Below are 22,282 nucleotides of genomic sequence, written 5' to 3'. Positions count from 1 at the left end.
GCTCTCAGTTATAAATCCAAAACAGCATGTTTTATAAATCAGTTTTATTATTAAAAGAAATAAAACACTACCAAATAAAACACTCCAAGGAAAAAAAAACAAAAACAAAAAATATATAGGTCTGCATCTCACATGTGCTTGTAAAACTATGTTGCCCCACATGGAACAGTGCTGAAAAAAATTGGCCCACAGTTGAACCTAATTGCTGACCCCTGGCACTGGGATTCATGTCCTATCTTGCTAGGAGCCATAAAAAAGTAGTCTGTCCCAGGAGCCATAAAAATACCATCATATGCCCCATATTTCAGTTTTACTGTATATAAACAAATTTTAGTGGCCGAATTGCAAGAACTTAATTTGGGATTCATCAAACCACTATCTCTTTGATACGACATGAACCTGTATGATTGCAGTTTTTTGATTGGTTTACGCTCTCTAACAACGATACTGCATGGAAACCTTTACAATATTAATATTAAAATACAATACTATTCTAGTGGGAGTGCTGGCATTTCCTTCACCTTGCATGGTAACTCTGTTGAGCACTGAAATATCAAATATCTGTTGATCAAAATTCGTTCTGAAAAATATAACCGTTTTCTTTTTGAGATACAGAAAAAAGTGAGTAAGTAAAAGTATATAAATTTTATATATATTTTTAATATACAGTAGACATATATAGAAAATAATATATTCTCTAATGCTCTTCTAAAAATGGTTGCTGGTGGAGGGGCTGGTCTTGTCAAATATTAAAAAACTCAGTGAGGGACAACTTGAGAAAAACATCACAATTTCAGCAGCATTAGTATTGCTCATTTTATTCATTCACAAGCGTTGTAGCAACCCATTAGCTCAGCTAAATGTTGCTAAATACACATGTAAATAAAAAAATACACATGTATACAATGCAAATATACATAGTGGTACAGTATATGGACTCAGCTCTAAACTCTGAACTTACTAATTACAAGTGACAACACAACATCAACAGCTAAAACATCACTCCACATAGAATGCTCTAAGTCTAGTTTTCTGTGTTTTAAATGAAGTGTGAAGAGGACAGAACACAGGTATCAATACAGCAGCGTAAGACTAAACAGAGGAGCAAAGGAAAACAGCGAAAACATTTCAAAGAAGTCATTAAGCAATTATAATCAAGTTGTTTCTTTTGAAACATTTCAGTACATTACTGCAACAAATATTAAGGCACTTTAACTTAAAAATATGCTTTCTTGCTGCCTTAAAATTCTAAGTTGTCTGAAGTTGTACTACACTGAAGATAAACCAGAAGATATCTTGCCAGGGTGTCAAGCTGAACCCATTAATTGTGATCTATATCTGATTGTTACATTGTCTTTCACCTAAAAAATATTTTTTCACAGACTGGCTTCAACATGACTCAAGTATCATCCAATTTTGAAGTTTTCAACATTGTTAAAATCACTTTCATTTTCATTTCTTTTTAATTATGAATTGTCTTATGATTCACTCAAGCTGTATTTCAATTTGAAGCATGGTTCCTAAAGAGTTAAATCAAATATACATGCTGTAAGTATTCTTTCATTTATTAATTAATTTAATTTATTTCTAGAAATAAACCTTGGTATGATCAATTTACTAAATCTTCCAACTCATAATTTTAAGTCACAAGACGTGAACTCAGGATTGTAAATTCTGAAGCTGAAAACTAGCAATTTGTTGAAACAGACAAATACATCTATATACAATGAGCTGATGAATAAAGATGAGCTGATTTCACTAAATTACACTATGGGTTTTTGCAGTTCTTAGGGAAAAGGAAACAACAGAAGAGGTACTTTGCAACTAGCTTTAAAGGGACTTGTACATAAAGTAACGAGGGAGAATGGAGAACACTATTCGATAGACCAATCAGTACAGAAGGCAAAAAAAAAAACAGATGAAGTGCATGGTGTTGTGAAATAATTCTGCAAACTGGGGGATAGTCAAACAGCATAGACATGGTATCATCGTGCCAAATTTATTGGCTGTACTGCACATGTGCTTGTTGGACGAATAAGGGTCCTCTTCTTTTACTTGATCGATGCCTACTCTCCCTTTCTCTGTGGCAACATTTGGGGAACATCGCCGTTGCACCGTGCCTGAGGCTGCTCGTCCTGTCGGGCTGCACTTGGCGGGGCGAGCGCGGAGATGGCGGCAGTCTGTGTGTCAGGAGACTTTTCACTAAGAGCAGCTTTTATGCTGGCTGCAACACTGTCGCCGCTTCCGGCTGGAAGAGCAGGAGCGCCGCCGGGTGTGTTGGGGTCAGCTGCGGACCCTGCAGTGAGACCGGAGTCACCCTGCTCAGACGCTCTGAGCCTCTTCATGAGGGTGGTCACTCTAACAGCTTTCTGTGGGTAATAAAAATCATGGTTAATGACATACAGCAAACTTTTCCAGTCGATCTTTCCTCCTTGAGATGTAATCAATACAGCAGCAAAAAATATCAGGGTAAACGCTTGGAGGAAGGCCTCTGGCCAAAACGTCTTTACAATGATATTTGGATCAAAAATATAAAGCTGTACAGATTCTGACTGGTTTAACAGCTAAATATATTTTTGATTTACATTTTACATTTGAGGTTGAGAAGCCAGTTTCTCTGTCTGGAGCACACACTTTCTGACTTTTTGGAAAAATATAAATCGCATACAAACAATATGATTTATATTATAAGCAGCAATTTAGTTATATGAATATGTTTTTGACATTGACATGAAAGTTGATTGGGTTGGTAGGAACAATCCTAAAGCAGTGGAGAAAAATACAATTGTCACTGCACTTTCTTTTTGTTTTAATAGTTGTTACTGGCAGTGAATGGAGTGTATATTCATATTTATGCATTTTTAAATGGTGGTTATATCATAAAAAACTCTACATTTTATGGGCAGAGAATTGCAAATTCACAACATTTCAGTACAGTGCTAATAGAGGGAGATTGGGGTCGTGATCATGAACATAACATAATCAGTTTGTCTAAAACACCTAACAAATAATGATATATGAGCAAAAATGTGTTGATATATAAGTTATATGTGAAGTAATACCTTCCACTTGGCTTTGGCAAAGTTCTTTTCTATTTGTGCACAAACTCCATCCTTGATGTTCTTGTCTGAAGCTGCATTTCCAGAAATCCTAAGAGAAGGAGCAAAAGAACATTATTTTCATTATCAACATTAATGGATTTGTGGTTCCTATACAACAAGGGCCATAACTCCATTTGTGCTGGTGGGACCATTTATACCATTCATGGGCAATAGCTTCCTGTGCAGTCAATCGCTGATCTTGGTCCACTTCCATCATAGATGCCACTAAGTTTTTGGCTGAAAAACACAATTAATAACAGCAATATCAGATCTTGAATACATTGTCTGTGACATTTGTAGCACAACTACATTGATATACTGTACATTTTAATTCATTGATTGATTTTATCTCTTACCGGAATCTGAAATGTCATCCCAGTATGGTGAATCAAATTCATAGTCCCCTGACAAAATCTTTAGGAAAAGGTTCTTATCACGATTGTCAGAGTCATCTTCATCAGCATCATCATAGAAAGGAGGGTTCCCGGACAAACTATTGAAGCAATATATAGCAATATAAGAACATGACATGTTTGTCGAAAAACCGATCACTTAAATATACTTTAAAAATGTCATATTCGTGAGCACGTGACACATGGCACGTACAGTATATACATGATGACACCTATGGCCCAACAGTCCACAGGTCTTCCATATCTCTGCCTCCCAACCACCTCAGGAGCTGAGAGCAGAAACAAGCTTTAAGTATGTTGTAGCCTTAGATTAACAAATCAAGATTTGTTCCTAATGTACGATTATAAAACTATCAAATTAACCTAATTAAAAAAACTGATCTATAATCAGATGTTATGGTTCTTACCAAGATATTCTGGAGTCCCACATGGGTCCTTAATGAGTCCATTTTCCAGTTTTGCCAACTGAAAGTCACTGATAACAATTTTGGAGTGCTTCAGACGGTTAAAGTACACCAAGTTCTCCAGCTGTATAAGTAAACAGATAAAGGCTTATATAAGTGGAAAATGTTTGATCTGAATGTACACTGTTTCATATTTATAAAGGGCAGTTATTGGCCCGAGGTGAAGTGCTGTTGTTTTTCACTAGGTGTCAGCAGTGTGATATACCTTCAGATTTCTGTGGACGATTTTCAGAGAGTGCAGGTAAGCTACAGCTTCCAACACCTGCCTCATAACATTGCTGGTGTCCCGCTCCGAGTAGTAGCCTTGATCTAAGATCCAGTCAAAGACCTCTCTGCCTGTGGCGCTGAAGAGATGGGACAGGCAAATAAAATGCATGTCACTTGTTGATGACAGAAATGTAAAACATTTTCAATAAAACATCAGCTTTATACAAGTTGAGGAAGTACAGTGCACACCCGTCTGAGCCAACTGTTCTCTCAAGTGCCTCGAATGATACTCACAGCTCCAGAAAAAGGAAGTACTCTTTCTTAGTTTCAAAAGCGTCAACCAGCTGCAGGATGTTATGATGTTTTACCCTTTGAAAAGCAGGAAAAAGGGGAGAGAGAATGATGGGAGGGGGAGAAGGGCTGGACTTAAATGGTGTTAAAATGAACAACATATAGAGTGAATAAGTAGCACAATGTCATGCCAAACATCAAGTTAAAGTGATGATTTTACTTTTTTTTTTTCACATCCTTTGAAAATTGCCAGTATAGCACCACAGTCTAATCCATCTGAGGGGGGAAGATTTAAAACATGAGATTGGGCCCAGTTGCCACTTGCATACTGTAATTACAAATCATCATCATAATGCGTACTATCAGGATTTTCAATGCTTAATGATCAAATTACTTTATGATCTACTCAATTTTTGGCCATGAATGTTGATTAATATTATAATCACAATCAACAGAATGAAAACCATTAGGAGTTATCCTTTCATTTGCCGGCGGATCTGCAAATGTGACTAAACTGAAAGCAGTGATCAATTCCCCAGCTCATGGTGTTACGTAATATGGCTCCTTCTGGGTGTTGGTGTTTGAGCTTCACTTTGCCCTTGGCTCGACCTTAACAGAGAATTTTGCTGATCATTTGCTATTAGACTTTTCCTCTATAATGAGGTGCTTAAAACTTCACTTACATCTTTAAGATCATTATCTCATTCTTAGCAGCTTTCCTCACTTTCCTTCCGTCCTTTTTGTGGAACTTTTTACAGGTGTACATTTTCAAGGTGTTCCTATCCTTCGCCCGGAATATCTCACAAAACTCCTCTCTGTGAGAGAGACAGAAAAAAGGGAACATACATCACATTTTGACCATGAAGTTTTTTAAAGTATTTATACGCTTATTATACAGCATTAAAAAATAGATGTACTTACGATTTAACAATTTGTCCGAGGTCATATTTGTCGGTCACCTCTGAGGGATTGTTATAATCCTTCTTCTCCCCAAGTGTCAGACAACCAAATGGCATGGCAGCTTGTGCCCTAGCCAGGGAATGTTCGGCGCACAACACAACCTGTCGACAATATGCAACATGTTACATTGGTCCAAACAGCATCATTTTGATAGAGCACATGCATCTCCGCAGTACAAAGTGGATCTGGAGCTGTAACCTGATTAATGAATGACATAAAACAATGTTATATTGTTGTACAAATTGCTGTACAAGTTTCTTTACAGAGAAATAAACTGTTTCATTAATGACGATAATATAAATGGAAGAAATTGCTGCACAGTGACGGCACTTAACACAAAATGAATGCCGTAAATCAATGCACACATTTGTCGGAAGCAGTTTTGAAACTTGATTAGTTCTTTTCCCCGAAAACCTTTTTGGTCATACATCCGGAGTAACTGAGCATAACTGATCTTGTGGGAGCAAATGATTTCAAATTACCACAAGGGCAACACAACATAAAAATGATATTTTCCATTAACATAGTCTTATTCACTGAACTCAGTCAGACTGCCAGACTTGTTTCTTTTCACTCTGCAGTGAGTCAGCTCTGTACTGCAGCAGCAGTAGAAGCATTATTCATCTGTGTGCTTTTTTACAGTTGAGAATATTCAGATGGACTTGACCCTGTGCTGTAGCTGTAACTTCTGTCTCCTTTTTTAAATATTTTGAAAGGCTCTTGAAAGTTGACAAAGCTATCATCTCGTCAGCTGTGGAGAAACAAATGTGGAAGAGTTTTGTGTTTTCATTTCTGGCAGCAAGTTGGCTAAAGTCTGTTGTAATGCTGTTTCCAGACTAACTTGCTGCATTCACTCACAAACATTTATATATAATCACACAATAGATGTTATGATTAATAATACAGCTAGATGGCTAGATAGCTTTCCTGGAACACAAGTGAAACAAATGCGACAAGTTAACATTTCTTATTAATCCCTTGAGATGTAAACAGTAATAGGCAAAAGCGCTGATGGCAGACATTCATATTGTCCAACCTGTGGCTTAAATAGAGGTCAAATCAAATACATGACCAGTCACTCTGCTGACCACTGCACCACAACTCCAGGAGAAATCACTGCACACAACGTAACATTTAAAACAGTAGACAACAAAAAGCCCAATAAATTAAATTCACCCACATGAAGTCCTTTCACACATCTCTATGCCAATTTCACAGCCTGGCTTCATAACCCTGCTGCTGCTTTTTTTTTTTTTTTTAACATGAGAATTTCTAACACTGGAATCTAACACTGGATAATTTGCTATTACATGTTTTTTTTTTTCCTGAGCAACAAACATTTTGGTGTTGCAGTTTGTGTTGTATTGAATTAAATGTCTGTTTAATGACTTTCTGACTTAGTCATAAAATGTTTCTTTTTGTTGCAATTAACTGCAGAAGTGGAATCACATACTTACATAAACATATACAACTTTGAATCGGGGTGACGTGAATCTCGTCAGCGCCACAAAAGAACACTATACACGTCCACCACTAGCAGCTTAAATTTTTTACTGGTGAGATAGGATGCTTGTATGGAAAACAGACTCAGTTGTTTTTTGGCAAGCCTCGCAGTAGAAATGGCAGCCAGCGCAGAAGAGTGGGAGTGGAGAAACTCTGGCTGAGGTGCTGTCTGGAGCCTCAGTCAAGACCCTATCAGAGGCAGAGATTTCTCCCAGTTATAGCATCCAGTAAAATCTGTAGTACAACAAAGAATCTTATCAATATAAAACTTTGAATCTGAAGAATGTCCACGTTAAGATGGTGGTCCATGAATATGCTTTATTACTGTTGCCTTGCCTACAAGCAGATTATAAATCAAGAAAAAGCCCTTTATCTAAAGACAAGCTGTGTATAAAATGTACTATTGTCCACAAGGGGACTCGTTACTCTGTGATCCAGTCCCCATAGATCTGTGTAGCTGATATGAAAATATTACAAGATGTAAAATGGTTGGTTATTATACTTAAAAAGAGGCTGTTTCCACTAATGTCCTTCATTTAAGCCTCTTTTTGGCACTGATTTATTAGGTCTTATCTGTCTTTGATCCGTATGCTGACCATGAAGTTTTCGATCCGTTTGAATACAGTCTTAAACAGTGCTGAAGTAGCTGTGCTCTGTGTTGCAGGTCTTCTTTAGTTCATGCTGTCCTGCAGACAGATGGTGGTTACATGACCTTTTGTTAACATGGGATATGTCAGTATGTCAGTGTCAGGGTGTCTGGCGGTGTAGTAGCACAGACACATTCATTTTTAATAATTTGATCTAATTTGATCTTTTATGCTTTGAATTTTAGTTCTATTCCTTGTTTTGTTGTTAAGCACTTTCTAACTTTGTTTTTCAAAGGTGCTATATAACTAAAAAATCTTATTGTTAATAATGATAATAGTTCTTCTTCCCAGGTTTGATTCTAACTATGGACCTTTCTTGAATGTTATACCCTTCTCTCGCTCTACTATCTTCTGTCACTATATCAAATAAAGGCAAAAATGCAAAAAAAAAAAAAAAAACACACAAAAAAACATATACTGTATAACATATATAAAGTATAGCCTCAAGTTCTTATGGGAGACATCATTTGACATTTATAACCTTACACTTATGCCTAAATGCCAAACCAACACCAACTGTACGTGCTCCAACTTTATTAGGAGTGAAGGGTTGAAGCAAAAATAACAACAACACTCTGTTCAAGCGGTTTTCTTACGCAAGTTTTGGTTGGTGTTCAAGGGTATGGGAATGTCATCTATTGGCAAGTGAAACAAAATATACATAAATGTTGGAGATTACTGCAGGAGAGAAATTTGGTGCAAGACTAACCACCTGTTCACATAAGCGCAGCAACGGTGATAGATGAAAGGCGTCTCGTCTCTCTAAGGAGCAGACCTGATGCCCCTACAGATTGTCACTGAAGGTAATGTTGTTTGGGTTAATGCATATTGTATACTGTATATTGTTTGGTTTCTTGTTATTGTTTAGGTGACTGCAAAAGAAAGAGTTTGAAGAAGTGACTAGCCAGCGCTAGTCATTTTTGCTGTGTATGGAAAGTTCCTTATGATAGGAAAGTGGCTCTGTCAATATCAGACAGATGCTGGATGATATAATGTTTAAGGTCACATAATATTGATTTTATTTGACATATTAGGCTACAGTATAAGCATTATCTAGTTTTTCCAGACCTTCTCCTCTCTAATGTCTGTCGATGGCTCTGTAATTTGGATTTTTACATATGAGCTGAGCCAACAATATGTTAGTATTTTAATTACGCTGATTTATTAGCTACGCTACAGTATATGACTTTGCCAGCACAAATTACCAGCGTTTCTAAGTCACTATTACTTTATGTAGAAAAGCACCTGCCACCCTCACACTAAGCCACACTTGCTTTAATCTTGCTAAAGTGCATATGGAGGCCAACTTCGAGTAGCCAAAGGGATCAAGCCTCTTCTATTCAGCCAGCATTTTTATATTTTAAGTGCACACCAGATGATGATTCTACTTACGGCTGTGTTTTTCTTCCCAGAAATATGCACAAGTAAAGAATATGTTTGCTTTGGGGTGAGTGAGAGGAGACGGAGAATTTCGACAACAACTCCAAACACGGAGCCCATCTCTTACTGCAGCATTCTAACCCAAACAACAACATATTTCAGTTCACCTTTTATCATTTTCCTGATCAAAACACAGCAAACAATACATGGCCCTTCTTTGTCCTGAACGGGGAGGACTGTGAGTTCACCATTAGCCTGGAGTATGAGGAGCACTTGTGTGATATACTTCAGCTAAATCACCTCCCTTGCATGAATCCTGCAAAAACAATACCCAGACTCGCCATTAGTGTTTTCTGGCTCTCACCTATAGGTTCACACAACTGCATACATGCCTCAGTGCTTTGCAGTGATCCCCTTTAGACTTTTACCAGCACACAGATGATGTACACAAGCCACCAAACACGCATTTCCTTATTTCCTTTGTAGAATGTCTAAATGCTTTCATAATGTTTTTTTGCAATGCATATTCAATCAGATTCACCATCAAATCTGTGGTCACTTTTGAAATGTGTCAAGTCACGGCATGGCCAGAGTCTCAAGCAAACGGTATTGCACTCTCATGCAGAATGAGCCTCTTTGGCGGCGTCTCATTCTGCTTCGATATAACCACACCACCAATGGCCCCCAAGATAAAAAACATCATGCGTGCTTTAGGCAGAGTTAATGGGCGAGGCTGATGTGAGACCGTTTAAAGCAAACATTAGACCTCAAAATGAATCTTAGATCCCAACACCTGCTCTCGGAAGCTTGACTCACAGTGCACCAAAACACTAAAGAGTAAGTATGACAAGTCAGACAGAATTTTGTGCGCACTTGTTTTTCCCCCTTTCAAGGCAATCTTGGAGATAAAAGGCTGTTCTCCTTCACCAGAAGAAGAAAAAGATAGAAGGCACTTGACTATTGCTGAATCAGAGGTCTTTTATCTCTGCCTTTTGAAAGATCTGAATGAAGTGTTCTTCATTAATGGGAATGTAAATGCTGTTTCGAATTCAGACTGACGCAGAGCCCAGCACTGAGAAAACTTCACTGGGGGATAATGACAAAGGCATAGCTGTTGCATTTGATAAACAGATTTCAAATCTTTGTCCAATTAATTTTCCAGTAGCATAAAGTAGGTAAAAGTAAAACCACCTCAATTTAGATTCTTTTGTTTTCAAGTAACAACAGCCACAATATACAAATAAGCCCGAGAGTCATATTGATAAAACAAGCAACTCCATGCTTTCTTCAATATCTGAGTAATCTTTAAAATAATGACTTACTGTGTGGTTTAATGAAGAATTAATGAAGAAAATAAGACTTTTGTTATTTTAGGAGTATTCATGGCTGAACAGATCAAAACACCACTGTGAAAGAGGAATTATATTCACTGCCACAGGCAGCAGGGTTCAAGTCTGTTGTTCAAGGCACTTCAGGATGTGTTTGTGTGACATTATTATTAGGGATGGAAACTAAATTACACACTGGATTACATTACCAACTGGTCTATGGTTAACCCCTCAAAAATACATGACAAATCATGACAGTTATATTATATCAAATTATAATATATTATATTATATTATATTATATTATAATTTGATATGAGGTACAAGATCATTATGATGGCCTAAAGGTCTAAAAGATTTGAGATTATGGACATAAATATCACTTTACACAAAACTGAGAAATTATGTAAATCTATCATTCATTCATTCATTCATCTATGCACCTGTATGTATAAGTGTGATATCCTTGATAATATCTCAGACACCCACCACAGGTCTAATTTTGAAGAACGACAACAAAGGATGTGTGATGCATCTTCACACCATGTTCCAGCTGTTGTAGAACTACACTGACTAACCTGAGGGGAAATCCTGGCATTCAAAATGAACTGAGTTTAACTCCGTCACCTCTCAGACTCTGCAGGTTCAGCTTTAACACAAGTTGGAGATATGAAGCATCTTGGCATCATGATTTAAACATGTTGATGTGATTTTAACAAAACTTTTTTAATTTTATTTTATGCATTTTGGGACCATGTTCTGGCAGTTAAAAATGACAGTAATTGGTATAATGAGGTTCAAGTTCACAACTCAAGTCTGTCAGATTTAGAAGTAAAATTTTCAACAGCAGTATTCCAGCTGTTGTAGAGTTACACTGCCAGCCAAAGTGGAACATTTTAACCAAAGCTAAAATATGTTTTAAATATCTCAGACACTCCTACTCTAACTTCCTGAAGGCTTGATGCATTTTGGCTTTGTGTTCTGGCATTCAGTAACATAGCGAGCGGACTAACAGGGATGCTAAATCTAAATTTCACATGTTAAAAGCCTGAACTCATAACTGGGTGACATAAACATCTGAAGTGCAAGGTCATAAAAATTTAAGATTTTTATGTAATTATTAATCTAACGGCAAACTGATTTGAAGCTTTTCACACTAATCCTAATCCTCATAACTCATACACCTACTGAGTCATGCTGCCCAGTTGAGATGAAAACTGGATGATGCCTTGTTACAGTTTGTTGTAGGTCCTCAGGCAGACTTTGTCAGCGTCTAATTGGAAGTGCTTAGTATGTAAATGTATATGTTTGTGTGTGTGTGTGTGTGCTTATGTGTGGGAGCATATCTTCTGAGAAGAATTTGAGGGCACTGGGAAGCACAGTCCACCTCAGTTTCAATTTCCTCTTAAATGACTGGATGAAGATGCAGCTTTAAGAGTAGAAATATGTTGTTGTTTTTTTTCATTTTGCCACTGAGGTTTTTTTTAGTACCTTGTATAAACATGGCTACACACAAGGGACCTTTTTTTCAAATAAATAATTTTTTATGTTGCTATTTTGGAACTCAGGTTTGTCGGTCAAAATCATGTCAGACAGTGGCAACAGGCCAGAGGGAGCCGTGGATTTGGCCACAGTCGAACCTCTTCAAAGGGGAAGGCTTGGTGACAGGGGGCAGATGGTGGTGACGATATCTCAGCCAAATTTTAAATCCTGTAATGCCTCATTTAAGATCTGAATGCCACCCGTGCTAGCTGTGAGCACAAAGACAACTTTTACACCTTCAGTTTTCGGGGACATCATATCAGAAAAACAAACAGAGGGGTAAAGAAAAATCTGTCCTTTTCCCCAACAACTCGTCCAGAGAGGTGAAGACGAAAATTGATGAGCATGAATCGGTCCCCTTTTGTGCTTGGCTCTGTTATGCATTGAGTCAACCATTCATCTCTTCTTCAAGCATCACTGGCTCATCTGACCAGTTTCTTCTGATGTTGTTTTGTTGCCATGGTTACCAAGTGCTCCAGTATGCACCATGGTACTGTCTGTACAGAAAAGCTCTCTGCGTACTCATCGACATTACCGCCCAAGACCACAGCCACTTCATGTGACTGGAACTCCATTTGCTGATCTTGAATCCAGAGTTTACCGATGAGAATCCACCAGAATATTGTTCGAACTAATCATAATAAAAAATTATTAAATTAATATTCATTTTACCACCTTTATCTGAAAACAGTGCGGGTCCCAGTAATCTGACAGCTACTTTAACTTAATTAACCATAGCTGAATGCCCAGCCAAACACACACCACGACACAGGTAACACATTCATTGCAGCATGAAGCCTGTTACATAAACGAAAGGCTTTAACTCTGTTTAAATAAATCTTTTAAACATTCGATTCAATGATGACTTTTTCACTGTTTCTCAGAACAAGCCATCTAAACATCTACATCTGCAAAAAAAAAAAAGAAAAATATAAAGATCATGTGTGACAGTATTTCTGAAAGACACTGATTCATGCAGAAACATACTGTATATCTGGGTTTCTATCTCCATGTATTTTTCACATATTTTACTTTATAAAGCTTAGATTTGTTTCATTTTTAAATGTCAGCTACTCATACTGTAAATAATATTAATCCAATTGTATCATGTTGTGTCTATAAACATTCTACAAAGTGCTTCTGCTCTTAGTTTGCTCCTACACAAGATCCCTTATCATCCACCACCATACAAGTCTATTCTTAACTGGCTGTGCAGCCAGGGCTTCCCAAACTTTTTCTGTGCACATGCAGTTTACATATGTAGGCTGCTCTTGTGATGCCACTGGTTTGATCAGAATCTAATTTCCACAATTGTTGAAGTGGCATCTACTCCACCATCCTTGCAAGGAGGTCAGTGGACACCTGTATGGTTTAATCAGTGGAGGACAAGCTCCTTGCACAAGCACTTTCTCCTTGTGGGGTATATGAAGTAGCGGTTTGAGCATTAGCAACTAAGTGGGTATTGCAATCACAGACTCGTTGGGTGTGAAATGATGACAAATAATGACAAGGAGGCAGGGACACCGCGAGACTGTGAGACTGTGAAAATGTGAATTCAAGAAGTGCTGCAGTCTGAGTGCAACAAGAGCACGCCTTATGTAAATCAGAAGCGCAGTTTGAGCCTCTATACAGTATAAAGCTTATATGTCACTGAACTTGCTGAGCTTCCCATAATGAGAAGAAGTGTCAAAAAATAAATTAATAAATCAATTACAAACAGGTTTCACCCGATTATAGCCTGGAAATTTACTGACAACCTCACTGCTCAAGCAGCTTAGACAGTTTAAACAGGCTGTACCTACAGTATTTGCGCATCACCACTGCTTGGACTGATGTTGCAGCTGAACAAATCGCATGAAAACTATCCTGCAGGTTTCTGAAATCACGCGCGAGCATTGTCTGATAATCCCAACAAAATGTGTGATTGACGCAAAAGTTTTTTTTTTTTTCCGAGACAAATACTGTGTCCTGTGTTTTAGTGTGATAGTCTGGTCAAAGAGGACAGTCACTGAATGATAAATCTCGGAGAACATTCCTCAACATTCTTCACTTCTCGCGTTTCTGACAGCAGTGGTTTGCAATATTAGGACGGTAAAACAAACTGCGCTCACTTACCTTCAGTGAAGTAAAAGGGTGATGATCAATAATCCAATCCCCTGCCTTTATATTGGAATATGTCACTTTTTTTTCTCTTTGGATGATTCCACAGATTATTTTGCTTTTTACAGCCAGCGCGCGCTGTCAGAGAGCCTTTAGATCCTCGAGCATTTCCAACAAGTCTGCCTGTTCACGGGAGTATTACGTGAACGTGTGATGGTAACAGCGGGCTATGATGCAGGAAGGAGGGGAAAGTGTGTGTGTGTGTGTGCGTGCGTGCGCGCGCGCACGCGCGCGTGAGATGCAAAGTGTACGACTGTTTGTGCGTATGTGTGTGTGTGCGCGTGTGTAAGTGCATCTGTGCTGCAAATGTTTTGATAACAGTTGCCATCATTTTGAAGACTTTTAACAGTGACGCTCAGCTGGAGACTGCTCGTCAGCTGTTCTGCACTAAGAGGAAGCAGCACGGTCAAAAGATTTTTTTCTTTTTCCAAAGTCCTTCCGGAAGTTGTCAACACATCTAAATCTCCCATCTCTCCCAAAAACAACTTATTCCCTGCACACTCACAGCCTCCATCTCTGATCTCATAGAGATGACAGTAATGTAGGGTTCGTTGTTTTTTTTTTTTTGTTTATTGTGTGTTTTTTTGTTTGTTTGTTTTTGCATCTGTTGCAGTGATTGATTTGAAAATATGGGCAGCTTTTCCTTACCTTTTATTTAATGAGAGTGAGAGAGAGGCAGGCACACACACCTAATTATTATAGGCCTACATATTCATATCAAAAGTTGAATCACAAAAGACGAAAAGACGCAATATTATTAAACTGCTCACAGGAGCCTACAGGGGGCATGGAGGCAGAAAACAATACCCAGGAGCCTGATTGACCTTACATGATGCACATGATGATCCATAGAAAAATGCGTAGTCACCATGATCCAAAGACACCTCGGAGGGGCAACTGATATACTTTCATACAAAAGAGACACCATCACAAAATGTTCAAAAGCCATCGACCACCCACCGATCATTTTTAATAAGCAAGCAGCACAGCTCTGCTGATTTCTCTGCACCGCGCTGCAGAACCCAGCTCGACTCTCAACTGATGCAGGCCTCTTCAAAGTGTGAAACGCCAACCCGAGGAGAAGCAGAAATCCCACAGTGATCGACTGAGACGGAGCTCAAGTGAACCGAAAGATCTCGCTCACCTGCTTTACTGGGGTCTGTGCCAACATCAGCTCTATCTTTTAAGATAAGGGAGATCTTCTTGATGTGTTTGAATGGATCCTAGAGGCCATGAAGTACAGGCTATTGTCTTAATCTGTTCAAAAGCTGATTGTCAGACCTGAAATAAACTGAAACCTGGGCAATGGCAAGTTATTGGCAGTAACATACCATATGGGCTGTATCCCTACAGAGCTGAAGTGAGGGAGAAACAATATTGACACCCTATCTGTCAACACACTCTTGAGTAAGGTGGCATCCTCATCCTCTTCACTGACCTGTTAAAATTCTTGTTTTTTGTTTTTTTTCCTGTTCGTGTCATGTCTAAGCAGCATCAGCATTATGGTGTGAAAATGTCTGGAAGAAGGACGCAGAAAAAATCATTTCATTTTGTTCACATTTGTCTTTTAAATCTCTGAAGTTACCTGCAGCTTTCGTCTTTATACAAAGCTCTCTGCATGCGGCAGTAGTTTCAAGAGAAAACTGATCTGACCATCGGCAATACTTTCCAATTACATACAGGTATACTGAGGATCTGTGGGGATTTTAGCTGGTAGGCAGCTCTGGCTTATGTAACAGGAGTGTCTCTTTCCTAAAATGAGTAATGCCGCTAAAAGGCCATTGGGATAACAGGAAAGAGAGCGGTGGAGCATCTTTAACCTGCTCCCCACCTACCCACAAAACCACCTACTCTCTCTTCTCTGAGTCCCGGTATCACATGGCTCTCCAAAACTCTCGTTGTCTTAGCAGAACAAGTTGTGCTGTATCACAAATCTCAGTCCTGGAATCCCTTATATCACTGTCATTATTTTAGAGTGGGAGGTTTATAATCCTTCTCAAATCTTTCACTGCAGGAGGGAGTCAATCACCTCTATGTCAGCTGTCTAAGTTTAAGTCTAAAATAGTTTTCCAGACCTCAACCTGAAGTACGAAACCTGAATTTTAATGGAGAGAGATAAATGCTTAAAGGTAAAAGCACACTTGGAAATATAAATATAACCCCAGTGGTGCGGGAGCAACAGTAGAACAAAAGCATTTATTCACCAGAAGTAGTGAGGAGGTGGGGAGGTTTGCTTCAAAAATAGGGCTCAGGTACACCCTAGATTTGGATATTCTGCAGATAAAAGGTAAGGTATCTCCATGTTAAGAGACAGCCCAGAGTGCCAGAGACACAAATATATTGAGACAGGACACTTTCCAGTGTCTTCATCAGTGCATATGTATATTGAAGAATGGGTTTACATTCTGCAAAATATGTTTTCAAGCCATACGTACAGTTTTATGTTCGTATATGTGCGTGTGCTTGACACAACAGCTAAAGTGTCATTGACATCCACCATTTTGGTGCGCTGTCACCATAGTAACAGCCTCTTAAGGGATATGGATATTGAAGTGTTTGGTGCCATTTGAAAGAAGAGTAAAATTCAGTTACTGGACTTAAACAAAGGATTCTCAGAGCAACCTCGAGGATTGTTTTCAAACCTGTGATACTCCAGGGGTTTTTGTAATATGGTGATTATTGAAAAACTTACATAAAATGCTTTATATAAAAAGGATTTTTCTACATTTCACTTAGCTTAACTGTTTATTTGTATCTCTGACCTTTGACTCGGAGCACTCTGTCCTTTCCTTACTTTAGGAGGTCTTCTGTTGCCATTTATGAGGCACAGTTGTAATTCAGTTATTCTGTTTATCTCAATATTTGAAGCTGTGCCATGAAATCAGTTGTCACAGTTGCTTGCATTGCCAATCACATGAAAGTACATTAGATAGGATTCAACCTCTAACAGTGAATGTATCAGTCTGATAAATAAGAAACTGGTTACAGCCAATACACTGTAGCTGTTTCAGCGATGCAATATGCAGGATCCTTGTATGTCATCAGTTATTAGCCTTTGCTTAAGGTTTTTTTTTTTTTTGCTTGTGTATTTCAATAGAGGTTAAAATATCTCATAAGAGGGGAGAGAGGAGGAGCCTTTCTCAGCCCCCCTCCCAACACAAACAGTGCCTCATGCAGTCTGTTCCTCTAATGTGATTTATATCAGTTGTAATTATCCACAGGAAGGCTATTTAGTCTGTCATACGATAGAAGCATATGCAAAAGTGGAACCTGCGTCACAAAGCTCGCAGGCAGTATCTCACTGTGCTTCTCTAAAACTACTCAAGGCTGCTCTGCTCATCCTCATGTTACCATGGCTGCATCTAGTTAATCCAGCATTTGTAAGTCTATGAATGGACTCGAGTGACTCGCCTGCTTCACAGTTTCACCGTGTCTGTCTTTTCATCTGTATCTGAAATCCCTTACAGTTTCTTCACGGGGGGAATTTCAGACAATGTGGGCTCTGTTTATATCACACCAGATTTCTTTGCTGGTTTATATTGTGATCATATCGCAAAGTGAGAAACAGTGTCAGAAATATCACCATTGGCAGTTCTGTTTGAGAGGTAGACTCCATTTTTTTTTTCTAAGCAGACACATATAATATGTGCACTAAAGATGTAAATAAAGCCTCTCTAATGTATTTAAAAGCCCAGACACTAACTACCCACCTGAGCGACAAAGGATGAGGAGTACGGCAAGGTCAGGACTGTATGTCACACAAACACACTGCAAATACATCCATCTTAACTTACACTGTCTCAAATGTAGCCCTGACATAGACTGACACTGACACAGTTCCCCTTGTTTTAGGATTATTCTAGAAATGCATGATTGTATCTTAAAGGGAGACAGAATAAGACGTTTGCCAGGTAACACATATTGGTAAAAAAATAATCCCATTCCATTGGTAAATTTTTTCTTTCACAGTCTTAAGAAATTAGATTTCTTTTCTATTTTGCAATGCAGGATTGGCTCCGAAACAATTTTCGGACCAAAATATTTTTCTTCTCCACAATCCTGTACTCATGCTTGTAAAAGATGAGTCAACTTATAGTTCAATTTAGTTGTCATAGAAACCAAAGCCAATAGTCACGGGGTATGTTATGGAAACTTTTGAAAGGTTGAAAGCATGCTTCTCGCAAGCATCAGTGGAGACCTTGACAACTATTACAGCAGCAGGAAAACAGTCCAAATTATACAATGGAACATGTGAACAACCTGCAGATACATTACATTATGATCAGAAAATGAATAATGTAAAAAAAGATTTCAACTGTAGAAAAAGATGAAAAGGATTTAACTACTGAGTGGACATTGTGTGTTGTGTATTTGTAAATTAAATCATGACTAAACTAGCATAAGAATAAAGGTCAGTATCGAATAGTTTACCCAACCTTATATTCATGAATGCCCCTTACTGACTGACTGACTGACTGACTGACTGACTGACTGATCATATTTCCACCATTGGTCAGCCAAATGCCACGTGATTGAGTTGGAGTTTCCCCATTGGCTGTTGCTCTTTCAAAATGATTTGACGCACACAGGTTCTATTAGACGGGTGTTTAAAGCCTGCAGTGTTGCAAGGTAGCGCATTTGTCACTATGGAGACTGTTTTCAAACAAGACTTGGTATAAATCTGGTATATGGTTGGCCGTATGGGTGCCAACTGTGAGTTTGGGGCTACACCTCTTGTTACAGGCAGTCACCCCAGTTTCCTGGCTGCTTGGGAGCTGCAGGGAAGCGGAGTAACGCTTCCAGTTCACTGAGCTTTGTCTCCATTATGGCAAATAAAATAATCTCATTACATATATCATTATTACAGAGGGAGGCAGAGGAATAACAAAACACAAGACACACCGAACAGAGAGAGCAGGAGAGTTGGAGGGAGAGAGAAACCATCGCGACTGCTAAGCTAAATAAACTAGTGGAAACGCCAGAATCCAGAAATGAGACGATACACTTACTGCAGCATGTCAACACAGCAATAAAAGTCCTGTTAAGAAGTGTAGGTTTTCTGTCCACTGACAGTCTAGAGGGCAGAAACATTTACAGCAAGTGTTGAGTTTGTGTTAACAGGTAATGGAGTAACTTTAACACGGCAAACAGGAGCTACTGAAAATGAGGCGTCGTACTAGGCAGAATGCAAATACAGCACAACATGATATCAGTTTTTTTACAACGGTTCCACAACAGTTTCCAACTACGTCCTCAGTCTGGCACATTGACCGTACACGGTCCAGCCATATATTAGGTTTTGACCTAGTCTTGTTCAAATTGCAATTGATATTTTCAAATCCATTATTCTATATCTATACTTTAATTATGTAATTTACACTTCACTGGAAAATAGTCCATTCCTTTCCAGTTAAAGGGGCAGTTCACTCAAATTACAAAAATGATTTGACGTATACTTAGTGGCATGCACATAACTTTGTTTTAATCTTCTGTCTGTCTTCAACAACAGCTGCTCAAAAGAACTGAAAATCTTTTGGGGAAAAAAGGAAACAACAGCAAAGTGTTTTTTCCAGAAACAAAGCTACGTCACAGATCAACTTTTTAAACACAAAAGCCAAAGAGAGAACGTAAAACCAAAGCTACACTATATGGATGGTTTTGAACTAAGTGTGAACGAACCCTTTAAGACTACATCATTTAGACAGTTGGAGAAGTCATGTGGATTTGGACTGTTCCTGGCTCCGTAGATGGAAGGAGGCACAGTGTCACAGATGATACCCTCACACTTCAAGTAGAACATTTGGTGCTCTTTCAGGTTACCATAGCTACCACAACACAGCAAGACCGGATGTCCATAATGTTGATCAGCTTGTAACTGGTGGTACATCTATGATTTCTGTGTCAAAGCAAACAGCCCATAGTGAACATCCCTGAAGAGAAATGAGTTGTAAGTGGTAATATATCAGCTCATGTAACCTAGTCTCAATTTTTTATTTTAACTTTTATCACTTCAATGGAAACAAACTATAGTTTGGTACATTTTGTTATTAGGTCTTGCTCTTGGGATAAAGCAACAACAATAAATAAATTAATGTCTTTTAAAGGTTTCATATCCTCGTAATTACTGTAGTCTCTCCGCTCATGTGGAAAGGCAATTTATCTCTGAGTTCTCTTGTGCTAATTCAGAGTTTATGGGGGCTGCCTTTGGGTCTGCGCTGGCACTTAATCACTTTCATAAACAGTGGGACTCTTTTCCCTAATTGCTGCAAGCTACAGCTGATACAAACCTATTACACCTCATACACTGTGTTGTATCCACAGATTTACATTGCAAAAATGGTGAATCAATTTAAGATATATAGACTAATACTCAATGTAGATTATACTCATCTATAAATGTCATATTTGTTTGATATTAAGTAACTAATAGACCTATTTATTTAATGTAATCATTACCATGATTTTACTTTTGTCAGTACAGATTATATTGACATGGTTTAATGGTCATTTTCCACTACTATGTAAAACAAAAACTGAGTCTGAATCCCCCTCATTTTAAAGGTATTTTTACATACCCATAGAGAAAAACATACATTTTATTTATATATTAATTATACAAGCAGACTTTACAGCAAATTAAAAACATTCTATTCCTTGCAGGGATCGGGCTGGTACTGATTCTCATGAGAGATGCAGGTCACCTGTCTACCCAATAAGGATCATGAGCAAAAGATGCAAGTCTGTGAGTTAGTAAAAGAAAAAAAAATGCATTGAATATACTCACAGTAAAGTATTCACTTTGAGGCCCATACAGTATAATAATTCTTGAATTAATCATGGGAAGAAACATGACCCAGTGTTGCTCAATACTTGAATGAATGTTATTTTTTTGAGTATGCGTATCACTTCTTTTTATTTATTCCCCTGACACAAACACACATACATGAAAATTATGAATAGATTATAAAACATGCATAAAGCAGTTTGCTAATTTTCAACCATATCTCTCTGCCTTCCTACACACCACTGGTATCAAATGATGGTTGTCATAGCAACAGGCTCACAAGCCACAACAGGGCTTTTGGAAGACAAATTCAGATCAGCATAACAGAAAATCTCTCTTATCCACATTTTTTACAAACCCCGTCTAAACCCCACAAACTAACTAGCTAACAGGACTGAGCTTCACTTCTCTCATTTACAAGTTACAAACAGCACACATGACTTTTTGTGACTGAATGACGTCCCTTTGCAAGTAGTTTTATGTGACATTGAGGGACGTGTGGCATGGTGAATCAGTGGTTTGCATTACAAAAACATGGTCCTGTGTTCAAATTGTGACTCAGACAGCTGATGCCTTTCTGTGTGAAGTTTGCATATACTCTTTCCATTAGTGCATATAGGTTTCCTTGGGGTGCTCCAGTGTCCCAAAGACATGCAAGTCAGGAGAAGAAGTTTGGAGCATCTTTCAAAAGATACACTGATTATTTTTCTTAAAACTTGATGGTAAACCATACAAGAGCTAAAAGGTGAGTGTGGCTCAAAGGAACCTGATTTAATTTTGGTCACACGTAGAAGTTTTAGTCTAGTTTATAAGATCCTGTTGCAACTTTGGCTTGATGGTCCCCCATGTATCTTAGAAAAACTTACGGCCACATTTTCATGCTGTCATTATCATACGACCAGTTTTGTTTTTTTCTAATATTACGCAACTCCTTCTCCCAAATGTCCCCTTGCCATGTCATGTATAAATGTCTGGATACACTACTAAAGATAATGAATGATGAATGAATTAATGAATACACTAATGACTGAACCTCCAAGGGACTATTATTTGAATTAAAAATATTTCTAACTGTGCATTTGCCTGTGAACCTTATTGTGTAATAGAGTTTTTAAAAAGTATTAAACTTATTTTTCTTATACAACAGTAATGAAGAAAACAACAAGTAAGCTCTGTAAAATGTTCAGTAACAGGTGTGAATATTTTCACTGATTATGCATGAATGTACACGATATGACACTGACTGGCTGTGTGTTTTGTCAGTCCATTTCAGTGCACACCAAAACCCATCACATACTGTTGAGCTGCTTCCAGAAGCTGGGGCCTGGCGTGAAACTAAAAACTTGACACAGTCTCAGCAAATGTTGAAGTGTGATTTTTGCAAAACCGTTGCCAGAGCAAAAATTGTTTCTGAGAACACTGGCAAAGAGGGAACTACTTGAGCACTTGTTAGCATCTATTAGCTAGCTTTCTGTGCGAGCTGTGATCTCTACCTACCTTAT

General features: G+C 38.3%; 1 protein-coding gene across 1 annotated transcript; it reads right to left on the bottom strand.

Annotated features, from left to right (window-relative positions):
- Positions 1-802: 802 nt before the first annotated feature.
- Positions 803-14,191, bottom strand: LOC130175929 (caM kinase-like vesicle-associated protein). The gene is made up of 11 exons (XM_056386638.1): positions 13,952-14,191; positions 5,398-5,537; positions 5,160-5,291; positions 4,480-4,554; positions 4,184-4,322; positions 3,922-4,042; positions 3,708-3,783; positions 3,458-3,594; positions 3,260-3,338; positions 3,063-3,150; positions 803-2,369 (listed from the first exon to the last, which is right to left on the bottom strand). Exons 2-11 carry the CDS (start codon positions 5,490-5,492, stop codon positions 2,067-2,069), a joined length of 1,245 nt encoding a protein of 414 aa, XP_056242613.1. The 5' UTR covers positions 5,493-5,537; positions 13,952-14,191; the 3' UTR covers positions 803-2,066.
- Positions 14,192-22,282: the final 8,091 nt, after the last annotated feature.

Source organism: Seriola aureovittata, chromosome 2 (assembly GCF_021018895.1).
Source record: "Seriola aureovittata isolate HTS-2021-v1 ecotype China chromosome 2, ASM2101889v1, whole genome shotgun sequence".
NCBI classification, from domain to species: Eukaryota; Metazoa; Chordata; class Actinopteri; order Carangiformes; family Carangidae; genus Seriola; species Seriola aureovittata.
The sequence above is the reverse complement of the archived record's forward strand: the minus strand, read 5'-3'. Positions and strand labels throughout refer to the sequence as shown.

Coding starts and splice junctions, on each gene's coding strand:
- LOC130175929 (XM_056386638.1), bottom strand. CDS start 5,492: ATGCCATTTGGTTGTCTGACACTTGGGGAGAAGAAGGATTATAACAAT. Junction 4,555..5,159: donor GAGATAATGATCTTAAAGAT/GTAAGTGAAGTT, acceptor TGCTTTTCAAAG/GGTAAAACATCATAACATCC. Junction 3,595..3,707: donor GGTGTCATCATGTATATACT/GTACGTGCCATG, acceptor TTGCTTCAATAG/TTTGTCCGGGAACCCTCCTT.